The 13,729-nt window shown below is 40.4% G+C and overlaps 1 protein-coding gene and 1 long non-coding RNA gene across 2 annotated transcripts in view; both read left to right on the forward strand.

Annotated features, from left to right (window-relative positions):
• Window positions 1-13,729, forward strand: part of LOC125897785 (uncharacterized) — a 181,063-nt gene that overhangs the window by 95,403 nt on the left and 71,931 nt on the right. The gene's annotated exons all lie outside the window — the stretch shown is intronic.
• pgap2 (post-GPI attachment to proteins 2) lies at window positions 1,125-9,481 on the forward strand. The gene is made up of 6 exons (XM_049591174.1): window positions 1,125-1,469; window positions 2,634-2,802; window positions 2,934-3,183; window positions 3,361-3,467; window positions 7,451-7,559; window positions 7,784-9,481. The coding sequence occupies exons 2-6, from the start codon at window positions 2,635-2,637 to the stop codon at window positions 7,912-7,914; spliced, it is 765 nt and encodes a 254-aa protein (XP_049447131.1). The 5' UTR covers window positions 1,125-1,469; window position 2,634; the 3' UTR covers window positions 7,915-9,481.

A 13,729-nucleotide genomic window follows, 5' to 3' on the forward strand; every position in this document is an offset into this window, starting at 1 on the left:
ACATTTTCACTTCAGATTATTTTCATTGCAGGACTTTTACTGTAACAGAGCATTTTTACACCAAGTGCTTTTGCCACTCGTGGTATTATAATTATTATAAGGTCATGGTAAAGATGCAAGCACGGTGGCGACAGTCATCATGGTTATAATGATTTTAAAATGTGTAAATGCTTTTTTATACTTTCACGGTGTGGTGCAGCTCAGCTTCAGCTGATTTAGTTTAGAAATTATTTTTCTTCTTTCTTTCTTCAAGACACTTGATGATGAACATCAGCTGATAAAAACTAATTTCAGCTATGTCTCAGTTTTATATGTTGAGACTAAGATTATGTGTTTAATATATTTATTATTATTATTATCATTATTATTCTTATTACTATGCCATTCCTACAAGTCATTTGTCTCCTTTGTTAAATGGGTAATGTCAGTCATTTATGCTGTAACGATTAATATGATTTCATTTTATTAATAACCCCTGAAATACAGACTTTTTTAAATTAAATTTTAGTTATGTTAATGTACTTGTTTATGTTATGTTTATTGTTTGTGGTTATTAAAGCGTTGCTGATGTTTCCTTGGGTCTTTGTGCTGTTATTTATTAATGAAAATGTTAATGTTCCCGTTATATAAAAAGCAAACTGGGCAATAAATTCAATTACAGGATATAGATATTTTTATGTGTTTTGAAAGTAGGTGGGAAAAGATATTGTGATTATAAGTTTTTGTACATTTAATTTTGTTATTGGGAAAATTCCACTTTGACAAGCAGAGGTAAAACAATATGGCACCACAATAAGATGCCTTAAGAATAAAAAGGCAACCAAAATTAAGGATGTGTTTGATAATTCCACATGAGACAGTATTCCGTCCTTTTTCTTCATTTTCTCATTTCCCCCCTTTCTTTCTTTAATATTGTTTTATATTTTATTTATTATTTATTTAGGATATATGTACTCCTGTATGGACAGTTATGTGTGTACATAATGTCGCTATGTCTGTTCAATAAAGAATTATCATTATTATTTTTATTTTTTTAATTGATGTTTTTATTTCTACAATAGCTTTATTTTTTTATAAAGACGCGGAAGAGAGACTTTTATTGTGAAGGTTGTTGTGGCCGGAAGTGACATGTAACCTGATGCCGGTGATCTGAGGCAAAGTCCGTCAGAGAATCGTTAAACTAACGGAAAATAAATAGATTTAAAGTATGTCAGTGACATTAAACTGACACTGCAGTTTTATAGAAGTTACATTTTTGACTAAGAAACTGTTTTAACAGATTTAAAGACACATTTCGCGTTAAAGACGACTGAAGTTTATCGCTAACGTTAGCTAACGCTGTTGTCTGAGTAGCTACCGAAGCTAACGCGAGCTAACAGGATTAGCTCTGTGGGATTAACACAAAATAAAGGTGTACTGATGGCCGTGAGGAGGAGCACCGGGTCGCGACACACTGGGGAGCTGTAAAGGTGAGTGGTTTACGTTACAACCGGACACATCTGCTCCCGTGTGGAGCTAAACACAGAGTCCAGGAAGATAACGTTACCTGACTCCATCACCTGGAAAGGTAAAAAGACACGTGACCAAAAACCGCTGTTGGTTTGGCCCAACAAAAGAGAGAATAGCACACCAGACTCAGCAGAGTTCAATGTTGGGTTATAGATGACCCTAAAGTCTACTGAAGTACACTCAGCGGCCACTTTATTAGGTACACCTGGTCAACTCTCCTCAGAGATGTTGGTCCATATTGACATGATGACGTCACACAGTTGATCCATGATGAGAATCTCCCGTTCCAGCACATCCCAAAGGTGCTCTATTGGACTGAGATCTGGTGACTGTGGAGGCCATTGGAGTACAGTGAACTCATTGTCATGTTTGAGATGATGTGAGCTTTGTGACATGGTGCGTTATCCTGCTGGAAGTAGCCATCAGAAGATGGGTACACTGTGGTCATAAAGGGATGGACACGCTCAGCAACAATACTCAGGTAGGCTGTGGTGTTTAAACCATGCTCAGTTGGTACTAAGAAAATCTCCCCCACACCATTACACCACCAGCAGCAGCAGCCTGAAGCGTTGATACAAGGCAGGATGGATCCATGCTTTCATCTGAATGTGGTTTTTCCAATCTTCTATTGTCCCGTTTTGGTGAGAAAACCCGTGTGAATTGTAGCCTCAGTTTCCTGTTGTTAGCTGACAGGAGTGGCACCTGGTGTGGTCTTCTGCTGCTGTAGCCCATCTGCTTCAAGGTTGGACAAGGTGTTGTTGCTTCAGAGATGCTCTTCTGCACACCTTGGTTGGAACCAGTGCTTATTTGACTTCCTGTTGCCTTTCTATCATCTTGAACCAGTCTGGCCATTCTCCTCTGACCTCTGGCATCAACAAGGCATTTTGGCTCACTGGATATTTTCTCTTTTTGGGACCATCCTCTGTAAACCCTAGAGATGGTTGTGCTGAAAATCCCAGTAAATACTCAGACCAGCCCGTCTGGCAGAAGTAAAAGATAAACATTTTGATTTTTTTCTTCTTCCCCCATTTGTGGCGCCCCCTATGGATGACGGCAACCTAAGCATTCACGTGTACTGCGTATGTTACAGTTCTCATCCGGCAGCGTCTGTTGTGTTTCTCCAGGATGCTCCAGGGGCCGTACACCAGCCTGGACCGGGACCGTCCCCTCATCCGGCTCCCTTTCACCAGCTTCGCCGTGGGGACGGTGCTGCTGCCTCTGACCGGCCTCATCGCCTGCCTCTTCATTTCACTGGTGTACCACTTTGAGGATGCAACGTTCACACACTGTCATGTGAGTCGCCACGTTCTTAAAAAAAAAAAAAAAATACTGATGAGATGGAATAAAAAAAAACCCTCCTGTCTGTGTTTCCTGTTCGAAAAGCTGAAATTAACATCTGCTTTCTTTTTGTCGTCACCCTCCAGGTATCAAACTACCTCCCGTCCATTAGTGCCGCCATCAGTCGTGTTCCAGAGCGCTACATCTGGCGTGGCTGCATCGGTCTGCACTCGGCACCGCGCTACCTGGTGTCCGCAGCCTACTTCAGCTTCTACCGCGGCCGCTTTGCCAAGAGACTGCCAGAGCTTCTGCTGAGTGGGCTGGCTCTCCTCTGCAGCCTCGCCGAGAACACCGGCCTGCTGCTGCTCACATACGTGGCGTCCACCGAAACCTACAGTGAGTACAGCCGCCATCCAGTGCCCAGCCGGGACAGGTCGTCCGGTCAGGATTTAAAACACCAGAGAAGCCATATTTGTCTGCTCTGAGCTCGTCTTATTTGTGCTGCTGCAGACCGACTGTTGCTGAAGTCTTGAATCTTGGATGAACGTGTTAACGACCTGTCTGTGTCCGCAGATGTTCACAAAAATGGTTTCATCATGTTCATCGGGAGCTCGCTGGTGCACATGCTCATTACATGCAGACTGTGGCAGGTGATCAGGAGACACTATGTGAACCCAGAGGTAACAAACCTTTATCTTTTCCCTGAACTGTCTCAGCTGTTAAACCTGTTATCTGTGTCATTAACCAACCAATCAATCAGTCAATCATCATAGAAATATAAATAAAATGTCCAAAATAACACAAATTCTAATGACAAGTGATCAGAGATCAGTGTTTTATTAAACCTGTCTGACACAGTCAAGTTGTGTCACAAATATATAATTACTTACTCTGTCTTTGCGTGATGTGTAAAATGTCTGCAGTGTTTAGAATCGTTATATTATGTATAAAATATTAAGATATACAACATATCTAAACCTAATATGTACAATATATATAAACATAAAATAAACAGCATATGTAAATGGAAAATATTCATTATATATTACCGTAATATATACAACATATATAAACAAACAACAAATGTGGACGATAGAGCTGCAACGACTAGTCGATACATCGATTAGTTGATCAACAGAAAATTAATTGGCAACTGTTTTGATAACCAAATAATAGTTTTAATTCTTGTTTTTGTTGGTTTTGTGTGTCTTAAATGTGAGAATTTGATGTTTTTCTTTGTCATACATGTTAATAAACGGAGTAGCTCTGGGTTTTCAGACTGTTGGTCACGTAAAACGAACCGTTTTCTAACATGTTATTTACAAAACCATTAATCTGGAAAATAATGGGCAGATTAATCAATAATGAAAATAATTATTTGCAGCCCTGTGGTTTATATGCAGTGACATTCATGCTGAAAAAGCCAAAACAAGATCTTTCACGTGGCTGAGACGTTGATTCTGTCGTGGCACAGTTCAGTCCTCCGGTGCACTTCCTGCTCGCCATTCTTCTTCTTCTTCTTTTGTTTATTTACCAAAAATCTTTATGAGAACAACTTGGTCCCTTTGGTCATCACAAGTCAGATTCATCATCAGGGATACAGACCTTTGATTGAATCATGTGGACACACACAGCTGAGTGGAATAACTTTGTTTTTATAATATTGTTGCAGCTTCTTTATTGTTCTTGCACAACATAGGTTTTTTAACTTGATGTTTTAACATGTTGTAGTCATTAAAAAAGATTAAATGAATGAGTCGGCTCAAAGCTTTAAAGGAATTTTATTTTCCAGCCCATCTGATCAGCAGCTACCTGAGTGTGTTTGTAGAGACAGTCCAGGTGTGTTGTCTGAAGCAGTGCTCAGTTTTCACCTGCAGAGGGCGCCGCACAGCTAAAAATCCACTTCATGAGCTCAGAGCAAGTCTTGAAAGAACGCTTGAGGACATTCCAGGGGTCCTTAATGATTTCAGAGGTGCCTGAGGGGGTGTAGGGTTCCTTTTAGGAGCTTCTGAGTGTCCTTACTTGGGCCCCAGTATTCCTTGAGGTCAAATTTGGAACCTTAAGAAAGTTTAGAGGTTTTTACTGATCCTTGGGGAGGTTTTGGAGAAATTTGGGCGCCAGGGGCCTTCTCTCTCTTGGTCTCCTTGAGCAGCATTAAAGGGATTGGAAGATCCTTCACGATGGTCAAGGTGGAATGATTTCCTGGGAGGAGAGAGGACGCAAGGACGCATCAGTTAGCATTATGAAAAGCACCCGTTGTCGTGGTTCTGAAAGTGCTCCAGGAGGCTCTTTGTTGACTCTGAACAGGTTTTTGTGGTCCTTAAAGTGGGTCAAGGTGTGCTTGAGGACATTCTAAGAATTCCCCTAGGCACATTGTAGTTGTCCTTGAAGAGGATTTTAGGATCTTTAAGTAGGTTCTCCTGTGGTTCCTTGAAGATGATCTGTGGTCCTTAAGGAGGTTTGGGGCCATTGATGTCCATTGGATTCTTGAGTAGGATCAAATGGACCGTGACGAGGGCACCCTTGGGGATCCTTGTCATGGTTCTAGATTTAAGCAGACTTTTAAAACATTGAACGATCCTTGAAAAGGCTCAAGGAGTGTTTTATGACATTCCAGGGGTTCCTCACATAGGCCCCTGTGGTCATTATCCTTGAGAAGGTTCTGTTGGTCTTTGAGGTGGACCTAGGAATTCTCATGGAGGTTTTTAGGGGTCCTTGAGGAGATTTTCATGGTACTTGAAGTGACCAAGGAGTTCTTGAAGTAGTATAAGGATCATTCTGATGGTTTTAGGAAGGCTTTCAGTTGTGTTGAGTAGGTTGCAGAGGTGGAGTCAGGCGTCAGGAATGTCTCAGAAGGTTCACAAGGTCTTTGAAGAGAATCACTGTGTCCCCAAGGGTTCTTGAGGAGATTGACATGATATTCTAGGAGGCTCTTGAGGTGTTTTGAGAGTCTTTGTGTAAACTGAAGACGCTCAAATGGTGCTATAGGAAGATCAATAGATCTCTGAGGTGGTTGTAGTTTTAGGATTGCTTGAGTAAGGTTTTTTGGGAGGTTGTAGAGCCTGAAAAAGGCTCTAGGAATATTTCAGAAAGTTTTAGGGTCCTTGAGAATGTGTCATGGAATATGGGCGCTGTCTCTTTGCAGCCATAGCGTGACGTGTTACTGTTTTAAATAAAGATTTGACAGAAAGGGGAAGTGCAGATGATGTTTCTCAGACCAGCAGTGTGTCATTCAAACAGAGCAGGAACCTGCTGGCTGGATGTTTTTTTTGTTGTTTTTTCAGGATCACATGTTGAAATGCAGTTCGGGCTCTCCCAGTCGAGCAGGAAATAGATGAACATGTTCTAAATCTAACTTCTGTCTGAGCTTTATTTTAGTGCTTCCCTGTTTCATGTGTCACTCAGTGATTGCAGCTCACATCATGTGATCGCTGAGCTTCCAGGAAACCTTCACCAGCTGATTCAAAGGAAACCGCCTCTTCTTTTGATATTTAATATTGTCAGGGATCCCACACAGCCTGGACAACCTGAGAATATTTAACTCTTTAAGGCCGTCTGCTGTGTTGCCTCTTTGCTCCACAGAGTCCCTGCATGTGTTCACTCTTTAAGAATAAGGTTTATCTTATAGGACAGAAAACTGTTTAATGTATCTTAACACTGAGTCAGTCCTTTGTGTTCTCAGGTTTTTGACATAGTAAATATGTGTATGAATGAACAGAGGACATTCTGAGACTTCTAATGGACGCCGAAGCCTGACCGCACCTCCCCAGAAATGTTTGTACTAGGGGTGGGAATCACCAGAGGATCTATGATATGATTTTATCATGATACTTAGCTCACAACACAATGCTATTGGGATATGCTGAGTATTGCAATTTGTTACCTTTTTTTTTTCAACTGCAAATTATTTCCCCAAAGGAAAACTTTGTCAACATCATTATGACCTCCTGAGATAAAGTTTTCAGTCTGTTTGTCGACTTTAATCATTTTTATTGCAGCAAAATGTGACACAGAGCAGACAGACTGACCAACACCGTCATAACACCTGTCAGAAATGCTGCACGCACCTGACAGACTGAACTGTGGGCAGTTTTAACACCCTCGGAGGTGACAGATTAAATGCCTAAACCAAACACTTCAAGTCCAAGTCCTCCTCTCCTTCTGTGCTGAAGAATCCAAAATAAGTCCAGACACTGATTATAACGCCAAAGGCACATTTCTGATTTCTTTCTTCGGTGCCTCCATCTTTGTTTTGATGAACTTCCTGCTAAATTCCGCAGACTGAGACCTCTGCTGACCAGGAGCAAAACATCAGCACCATCTAGTGGAGCGAAAAGCAACTGATTTTATTATTCTAGCACCAAAAGTTGTCTCAAAATGTGTATTTGTAAAAATTAGAAATGTATAGGAAAAAAAGATTGATACTCTGCATCCGGGTATTGACACACTTTCACCAAGCAAAATATCGCCTTACTATGCCATATCAATTTTTCACACCACCAGCTGACATACCTAATTCATGCCATGAAAAACAGTCGATAAAAAACCTGCTTGATCGTTAAGCTCACAAGTTTCTCATCACGTCACTGGGTGTCTGTACTCCTCTTCTGTGGTGGTTATCTAAAACTTAAAACACTTCTCTCTCTCTCTCTGTCTGTCTCAGGAAATGACATCATACCGCTGGAAGGTGCGTCTCTTCCTGTTTAACATCAGCTGTTGTCTGGCTGCCGCTTACTTCTTCAGACGCCACAACAAGTACTGTGAGACAGGAGGTGAGCGTCCCACTGCCGTCCTCTGTCCTGTCTGTCCTCACAGTCTACACCCTGTTCACTCATTCACTGTGTCCTCTGTGTCCTCACAGTCTACACCCTGTTCACTCATTCACTCTGTGTCCTCACAGTCTACACCCTGTTCACTCATTCACTCTGTGTCCCCTGTGTCCTCACAGTCTACACGCTGTTCACTCATTCACTCTGTGTCCCCTGTGTCCTCACAGTCTACACCCTCTTCGCCTTCTTTGAGTACCTGGTGGTCTTCTCCAACATGGCGTTCCACATGACGGCGTTCTGGGACTTTGGGAGTAAGGAGGTGATCGTGGCGACGCCTCCTGAAGACAAACGGTTCTGAGCCGCAGCCTCACCTGTGGACTGTTTAAAGAAAAGGTGAAAAGAAACCTGCCAACGAGACGCCAGGTCAAAGCTGCGTGTGAACACATGAAGGCGTCCAACTGATCACACTTCTCATCATTCCAACGACACGTCTGTGCTCTTACACCTGCTGATGAAGCAGAGTCGTGACGGTGATTATGGTTCAAACATTTTTATAAAAACTTCAGCGATACCACAAATGTCCTGAGCTCTGTGGAGGACGAAACATGACTTAAGTATCAATAAATAAATACAGGAGTAAATAAATAATTTAATGACTAAAGAGATAAATAAATGAATATATAAATAAATGTATAAATACAAGAATAAATAAATTAATATGGAAATGAATAATTAAAAAATAAATAAATGCACTAAAAATATTAAAAATTTAAAATAGATGTTAAAATATATATGGAAATAATTAGATTAATGCATTAATAAATTAAAATAAAAGTTGATCATGAAACAGGACAAATTTATGTATTTTAAATGTATTTCTACATGTTTGTACAGCTACTTTTATTTATTTATATATTTCTGTGTCTGAATGTTAATAAGGTAGGAGGTCCTAATCTCTGCATTTATTTCTTTATTCCTTTATATATATTTAAGCATTTATTTATTCTGTCATTTATTATTTATTCTCATTCAATACATTTATTTTTTGATACTGATGTTATTTTCTGTCCTCCACAGAGCACATTAGTCTACAAAAAACTTTTCAAACATTAAGAAACGACTTCTTAAAAGCGTTTATGTGTAATGTTATTATTTTTATTATTATCTAATTAGTTGGCCGTGCTCGTCCTGATATGAGCCTTTAAACTTACACGTAATAATAATAAATTGCTGCAAAAGGTCTTAATACACGCTGATGTTTCACTGCGCCTTCAACAGAGCTGTCACGTCGGGGTTTTCTACTTCAAATTTTACAGTGGTTTCTGCTAGTGGCAGCCATGTTGCTAACTCTAGCTAATGCTAACACTAGCAGTGTGTCTCAGATCACATACTTTCGTACTAAACACTTAATATTTTGAGTGCACAAGTGCGTCTACAGACTCTACACTGTATAGCCTGGAGAATGCAGTGTACTACTGGTGGTGTAAAAGTTGATTGTGGAATGATGGACCTCTCATCCTCAACGGTCGCCATCTTTGTGATGTAACAGACTTCTCAGTGTTTGACATGGCGGCTGGAGACACCAAGGAGCTCGTTAGTTGTACCTGGCACTAAGCACCAAAACTGTTGTCAAATAGAAGCCATCAGTAATGTTTGTTGGGTCTGTGATGACACACAATAATGTGAGTGCCAACGTTAGCTTGCTAGCTAACATTAGCATTCACTAACTAGCTAACTTGCTTCTAGCTACGGCACATTTAATCAGCCTTGATGTACTTTCGGTTTATGTGTGGGCGGAGATAGCGGTCAAATGTTGACGATAATGCTCCACTGTCTGTTTGCAATTTAAAAAGAAGACGAAGAAGAAGAGGCGGTTGGAAAAAAAAAAAGCCATTGTCACTTCTGGGAAGTGCAAAACACTGGTGCGCGGTTTGAGACAATACCTTCCTGTTGAAATGAGTGCACCACTCAAGAAGTACATAGTGAACATAGTGTGCTACACTGAAGTGTACTAACACAAGTATGAGTTTTGAGACACCCAGTAGAAGCCAGAAAAAAACATCTATGACTCATCGTCTGTTTGATGATCGGTGATGCGGTGGCCTTTCTAAAACGAGCACTGGTGAAACTTTGTATGTTCTGTTATGATCCAGGAGTTGATGATGAGTAGACAGATGGGTCAATATTTAAAGACGCCACCAGGTAAAGTCAGATTATCTGTGTCCACGCTAAAGGTCTTTACACGGCGGGGACGTGATGAATAAAGAACGTGAAAATGTGAAACACTCGTCTCATGACACACTCGTAATGAAACTTTAAGATATCTACAGCGATCTGATCTGAGATCAGTTAAAGCTGCTGATGGCTGTTGTATCGTGACTCCCGTGGTGTCTTCCACGCTCCACACTCACTTCAGCACACCTGCCTTTACTTAAAGATTACCCAGATGCCAGGTCAGGTGGTGCGTTTAAGTGACTCAAAAATAATAGGAAGCTAGAACTTGCTAGACGATATATAGCATCATCTCATATCGATCTCAGGCCCCTAAATAGCATTGAATCTAAATCGTATCATGGCAGCCTTTGTAATATCGGCATATATCATATATGGCATTGTTGTCCAGAGAACTGATATAATATCATGATGACACTACTGATTTACACCCCTTGAATCTACTTGATGCTTCACTCTGTGAAAGCTCAGAAAAATCAACCTTGCTCCAAAGAAATGAAGCTGCTTATTTACCGCGTAATATTTGCATTTTGTATAGAAGTACTCAAGACAAAACCATACTGATCACACACAAAAACCTCACCCCCAGTGTGTAAAGACCTTTACAGGTGGAGTTTGGATGTTTGTCAGGATGGAGGTAAAAACTTCAGTGTGATAGTTTAGTATCAGGCAGCAGCTGTTTGTCCTCCTCAGCTTCAGCGAGCAGCTCCGTTAAGATGAAGCTGACGGCTGTAAACGCTGCTCATGTGCTGCTGCTGTCACCGTGTTGCTCATCAGCACCAAACCAGACTCACATGTCGACGTCCTGACAGAACACACAGCTCTGTTCATGCTGCGTTCAGGGTTACAACAATAAAAGTCTGTGACCTCGTCATCAGCAGCTCCGCGAGGACAGAGTGTTTATATTACAGAGTACTGGACGGCGAGCTGCGGCCAGTATCAGCTGGTCCTGGATCAGATTGATGGAGGTTAATGTGTAAAAACTTTTATTCCAGGCTGTTAAACAACACAAGGCACAACTAAGTCAGGCTGTAACCAAAAATCAAAGGGTTTATCTTTAACGGTGGCCTTTTAGGGACATCTCAGACTCATCTCAGTCACTGTCGTCACACTTTGATACACTTTGCATGTATCAGCACATGCTAACGTACAGAGTCATGTCAAAGCTGTGATGTGCTGCTGTGTCTCTGCTGATGTCTGACTGTTTACGTTCATAATAAAAGACAAAAACTACATTTACACATGTCTGTGTCTTCCTGTCTGTCGCTCTACGACCTCACATCCTTCACTGCAGTAAAACTACAAATACCACTCTGTGAAAATACTCAGCTACAATTAAAAGTTACTTTACCGAAGTAAAGGTATGTACAGTGCAGTTAAGTGTTCCCTGTCAGTGTTTCCCTGTTCTGTCAGATGTTCAGGCCCAAACAGCCGACCCTGCTGTTTATGTGTAAATTATTTATTTATCTATTCATGCCGCTGCACCAGTGATAGCTGTGGCCGTAGGCATTGTGTTTTTGGGTTGTAGGTACATACGTACGTCTGTCCCATTCCCGTTAACATGATATCTCAAGGACAAGAGCAAAACAAGAAATTTCCTCAAATTTTGCACAAACATCCACAACGATGAACTGATTAGAATTTGGTGGTCAGAGGTCAAAGGTTAGCATGACATTTGTCTATCTAATTTTGTGAACAAGATATGTCAAAAATGCCTTGAGTGAATTTCCACAAATTTGGCACAAACACCCACTTGGACATACGAATGAATTGATAAGATTTTGGTGATCAAAGGTCAGCAGTCAACATGACCTTTTATCTGTCTCATTCTTGTGTGCACGATATCTCAAGAACATTTTGAGGAAATTGCCTCAAATTTGGCACAAACATCCACTATGGTTTAAGGATGAACTGATAAGCATTTGGTGGTCTAAGATCAGCATGACCTTTCATCAGTCTCATTCCTGTGAATGTGATATCACAGGAACACCTGAGGAAATGTCTGAATTTGGCATAAACATCCACTTTGGGTTAAGGATGAATAGCATTTGGTGGTCATAAGTCAATATTCAGGGTCATTTTGACCTTGTGCTTCATATCCTCATGATTGCAGTATCTTAAGAACACCTTGAAGGAATTCTTTCAAATTTGGCACAAACGTCCACTTGGATTTAATGATGAACTGATTAGATTTTGGTGGTCAGAGGTCAGCATGACCTTTCATCTGTCTCATTCTTGTTAATGCAGTATCTCGAGAACACCTGAGGGAATATTTTCAAATTTGGCACAAACATCCACTCTGAGTTAAGGATGAAATAAATAGCATTCGGTGGTCAAAAGTCAAAGTTTAAGGTCATTTTGACCTTGTCCTTCATATTTTCATGAACACGGTATCTCAAGAACACCTTGAAGGAATTCTTTCAAATTTGGCACAAACGTCCACTTGACATCAAGTATGTACTGATTAGAATGTGGTGGTTAAAGGTTGCTGTGACCTTTCATCTGTTTCATTTTGTGACTGCGATATCTCAAAAACACATCGAGGAAATTTTCAGAAATTTGGCACAAATTTTAACTTCGACTCTAGAATAAACTGATTAGAATTTGGTGGTCAAAGGTCACTGTGACCTTGCATCTGTGTGATTCTTGTGAACACAATTTCTCAAGAAGACCTGTCAGGATTTTTTCTATTTTTTTTAATTTGGCACAAATGTTCAGTCTAGAATAACTAATTAAAATTTGGTGGTCAAAGGTCAAGGTCACTGTGATCCCAGTTGTGGCATTCTCTCGAACGCAGTATTTCAAAAACACCTTGAAGGAATTTTCAGAAATTTGGCACAAACATTCACTTCGGTGGTGAAGGTCAAAGGTCACTGTGACCTTACAAAATATGTTATAACTCAAGAATTCATCCACTAATTCTGACAAAACTTGACACAAAGGTCTAACAGGGTAAAATAATGAAGGTCCAAAGGTCAGCTTGACTGTGACATCATCATGTTTTAACGTCATGGAACAGAAGGGGAGACATTTGGTCAGATACTGAATTGGTGACTCTAATCTTGAAACTGTGCTGATTGTACAGATGTGTCTAAGAAGTGTGGCCCGGCACAGATTTGGTCGTGCATGAATGAGCGTCTGTCAGATCGTCATGAAACCTGTGAGCTATCTTTAACGCAGTCGTCAGAAACTGTTGAAGGTCTTGATTCTTCACAGCTTCCAGCTTCTGTCGCTCTGTGTGGGCTCAAACACCAGAATCGCCGCTTGCAAAGTAAAAGTGTGTTGCAGCTGCAGTGAAGTGTTTTGATTCTCTGTGATGTTTTTAACTAATATTCAGCTGCATTAATGTGTCTGCGTCGTTTCAAGTCTTTTGTGTTGGGTTGTTTAATCTACAGCATTGCATCATGGTCTATGAGTTCACTGTGGATAGTTTATTTTAGGATTTCTCAGGGTGCTGCTGTTACTCTGCTGCTGAGTGACATCCACTCATTTTACTGTCAAATCACCAGCAGACACTGAGCTACTGTCCTGCAGAGTGTGTGTGTGTGTGTGTGTGTGTCTACCTGCTGACATTAAAGGTGTCCATCGTCACCAAAGCACACTCTGAGCAGTGCTGCACACAGTTATACATTTTAAACCCAGTGATACGGAGGATGAAAAATGACACAAATAAATACTTAAATTAATGTATGAATAAATATAGGAGTGGAAAATTAAATATGTGAAAATTCAAAATGCATAAATAAAGACACAAATTCAGAGTAACGACTTCATTAACACACAGACACACATATCAAAGATACTTATTTATATCCTGTTTAATTATTAACTTTAATTTATTTCCATTTTTTTACATTAATATGTAATTATTGACGCTTTTATTTATTTTTGTATTTATTTCAGCATTTTAAAACAATTTAAGTTATCTATTTATTCTTATA

Source organism: Epinephelus fuscoguttatus, linkage group LG12, assembly GCF_011397635.1.
Source record: "Epinephelus fuscoguttatus linkage group LG12, E.fuscoguttatus.final_Chr_v1".
Classification (NCBI taxonomy): domain Eukaryota; kingdom Metazoa; phylum Chordata; class Actinopteri; order Perciformes; family Serranidae; genus Epinephelus; species Epinephelus fuscoguttatus.

What these genes read in the sequence shown, in the direction of transcription:
- pgap2 (XM_049591174.1), top strand. Translation starts at nt 2,635, where the DNA reads ATGCTCCAGGGGCCGTACACCAGCCTGGACCGGGACCGTCCCCTCATC. An exon ending in CAACGTTCACACACTGTCAT is followed by an intron (nt 2,803 to 2,933) that starts GTGAGTCGCCAC and finishes GTCACCCTCCAG; the next exon opens with GTATCAAACTACCTCCCGTC. An exon ending in CAAGTACTGTGAGACAGGAG is followed by an intron (nt 7,560 to 7,783) that starts GTGAGCGTCCCA and finishes GTGTCCTCACAG; the next exon opens with TCTACACCCTCTTCGCCTTC.